Consider the following 1,265-nt stretch of genomic DNA (forward strand, 5'->3'; position numbering starts at 1 on the left):
GTATGTATGTGTATGGTGTGTGTGTGTGCGCGCGCGTGTGTGTGAATGTGTGTGATGTGTGCATGTGTTGTGTGATGTATGTATGTGTATGGTGTATGTGTATGATGTGTGTGTGTGTGTGTGTGCATGCGTGTGTGTGTGGGTGGTGAGGATCAAACCCAGGGCCTTGTGTGCACTAAGCAGGGATTCCACCCCTGGGCCACACCCTAAGTCCTGCATGACTGTTTTTAAAGCAGTATACAAGGGCAGAGGCAGCCTGCGCCACAGATGTGTGGTCACAATCCTGACACTGCTGCTCTGTCATCACCCTCCCTTCCAACTGCTGACATTCTTAGTGACCGGTCTTCATTCTATCAGTTCCTTCAGGAACACAGAAAAGGAAAATGAGCTGTATTGGCAGGGAGCTGCCTGCCTGCCACTGAGTGTCTCCAATCTGGTGAGTCCCATTACCCCACCACTCACGTTTAATATCATGGTGGATCACTTTCTTGGAGTGCAGGAAATCGAGTCCCTTGAGAACGTGCTTTGTCACCCAAATAATTTCAAATTCTCTCATGGGCCCACAGCTCTCCAGCTTTTCCAGAACGGAGCCCCCCTCGCCTGCTTCCATGAAGAGATGAACAGTATCACCCCATAAGATGGCACCATACAATTCAGCAATGTTCTCATGCCGGAAGCAGGCCTGGATCTCCACATCCGATGGCTTAAACTGATCCACAGGGATCTAGCAACACAAAACACGGGCAAGAGTCTAAACAACCTCAAGATGATAAAACAAACAATAACCAGACCACACAGATCAACCCACAAACCAAAAGGCAAACTAACACAAGGACACTTAGACATGTAAGTGTAAGACTGGGCAGTGTGATATCAAAACATGTTTACCACAGACCTGCTCCTATAATGTGTCATCTTTAGATATAAATTTTTAAACATAAAAAACTAGGTATGGGAAAAAAACTCATTGCATTTAGAGTTTAGGAATCCAAACAAAGTTTAAAAATACCAAATGGCCTAAGAGAATGTCCTGTGACGAATTCACACCATCTCCATGGCCCCAGAACACTGTGGCCTTTTTTAATATTTCACCTGATTGTGTGTTAATATGAAATCGCTAGTTCCTTTAAGGTAAGTGCCTACCCATCCCCACATCCCATGAAAACTCCGTCCTCGCCCACAAGAGCTGTGATAGGGTAGCGTTCCTGGAGCAGAGAGACTCTTTTATTTTTTTATTTATTATTATTATTATTATTATTATTATT

General features: G+C 44.5%; 1 protein-coding gene across 1 annotated transcript in view; it reads right to left on the reverse strand.

Moving 5' to 3' along the window:
- The window catches only part of Map3k8 (mitogen-activated protein kinase kinase kinase 8), a 22,012-nt gene that overhangs the window by 8,868 nt on the left and 11,879 nt on the right, over nt 1-1,265 (reverse strand). Inside the window, exon 4 of the mRNA XM_005354799.3 lies at nt 463-724. Within this exon, the coding sequence (XP_005354856.1) occupies nt 463-724 (262 nt within the window). The remainder of the gene's footprint in view (nt 1-462; nt 725-1,265) is intronic.

This window comes from Microtus ochrogaster, chromosome 16 (assembly GCF_000317375.1).
Source record: "Microtus ochrogaster isolate Prairie Vole_2 chromosome 16, MicOch1.0, whole genome shotgun sequence".
Lineage (NCBI taxonomy): Eukaryota > Metazoa > Chordata > Mammalia > Rodentia > Cricetidae > Microtus > Microtus ochrogaster.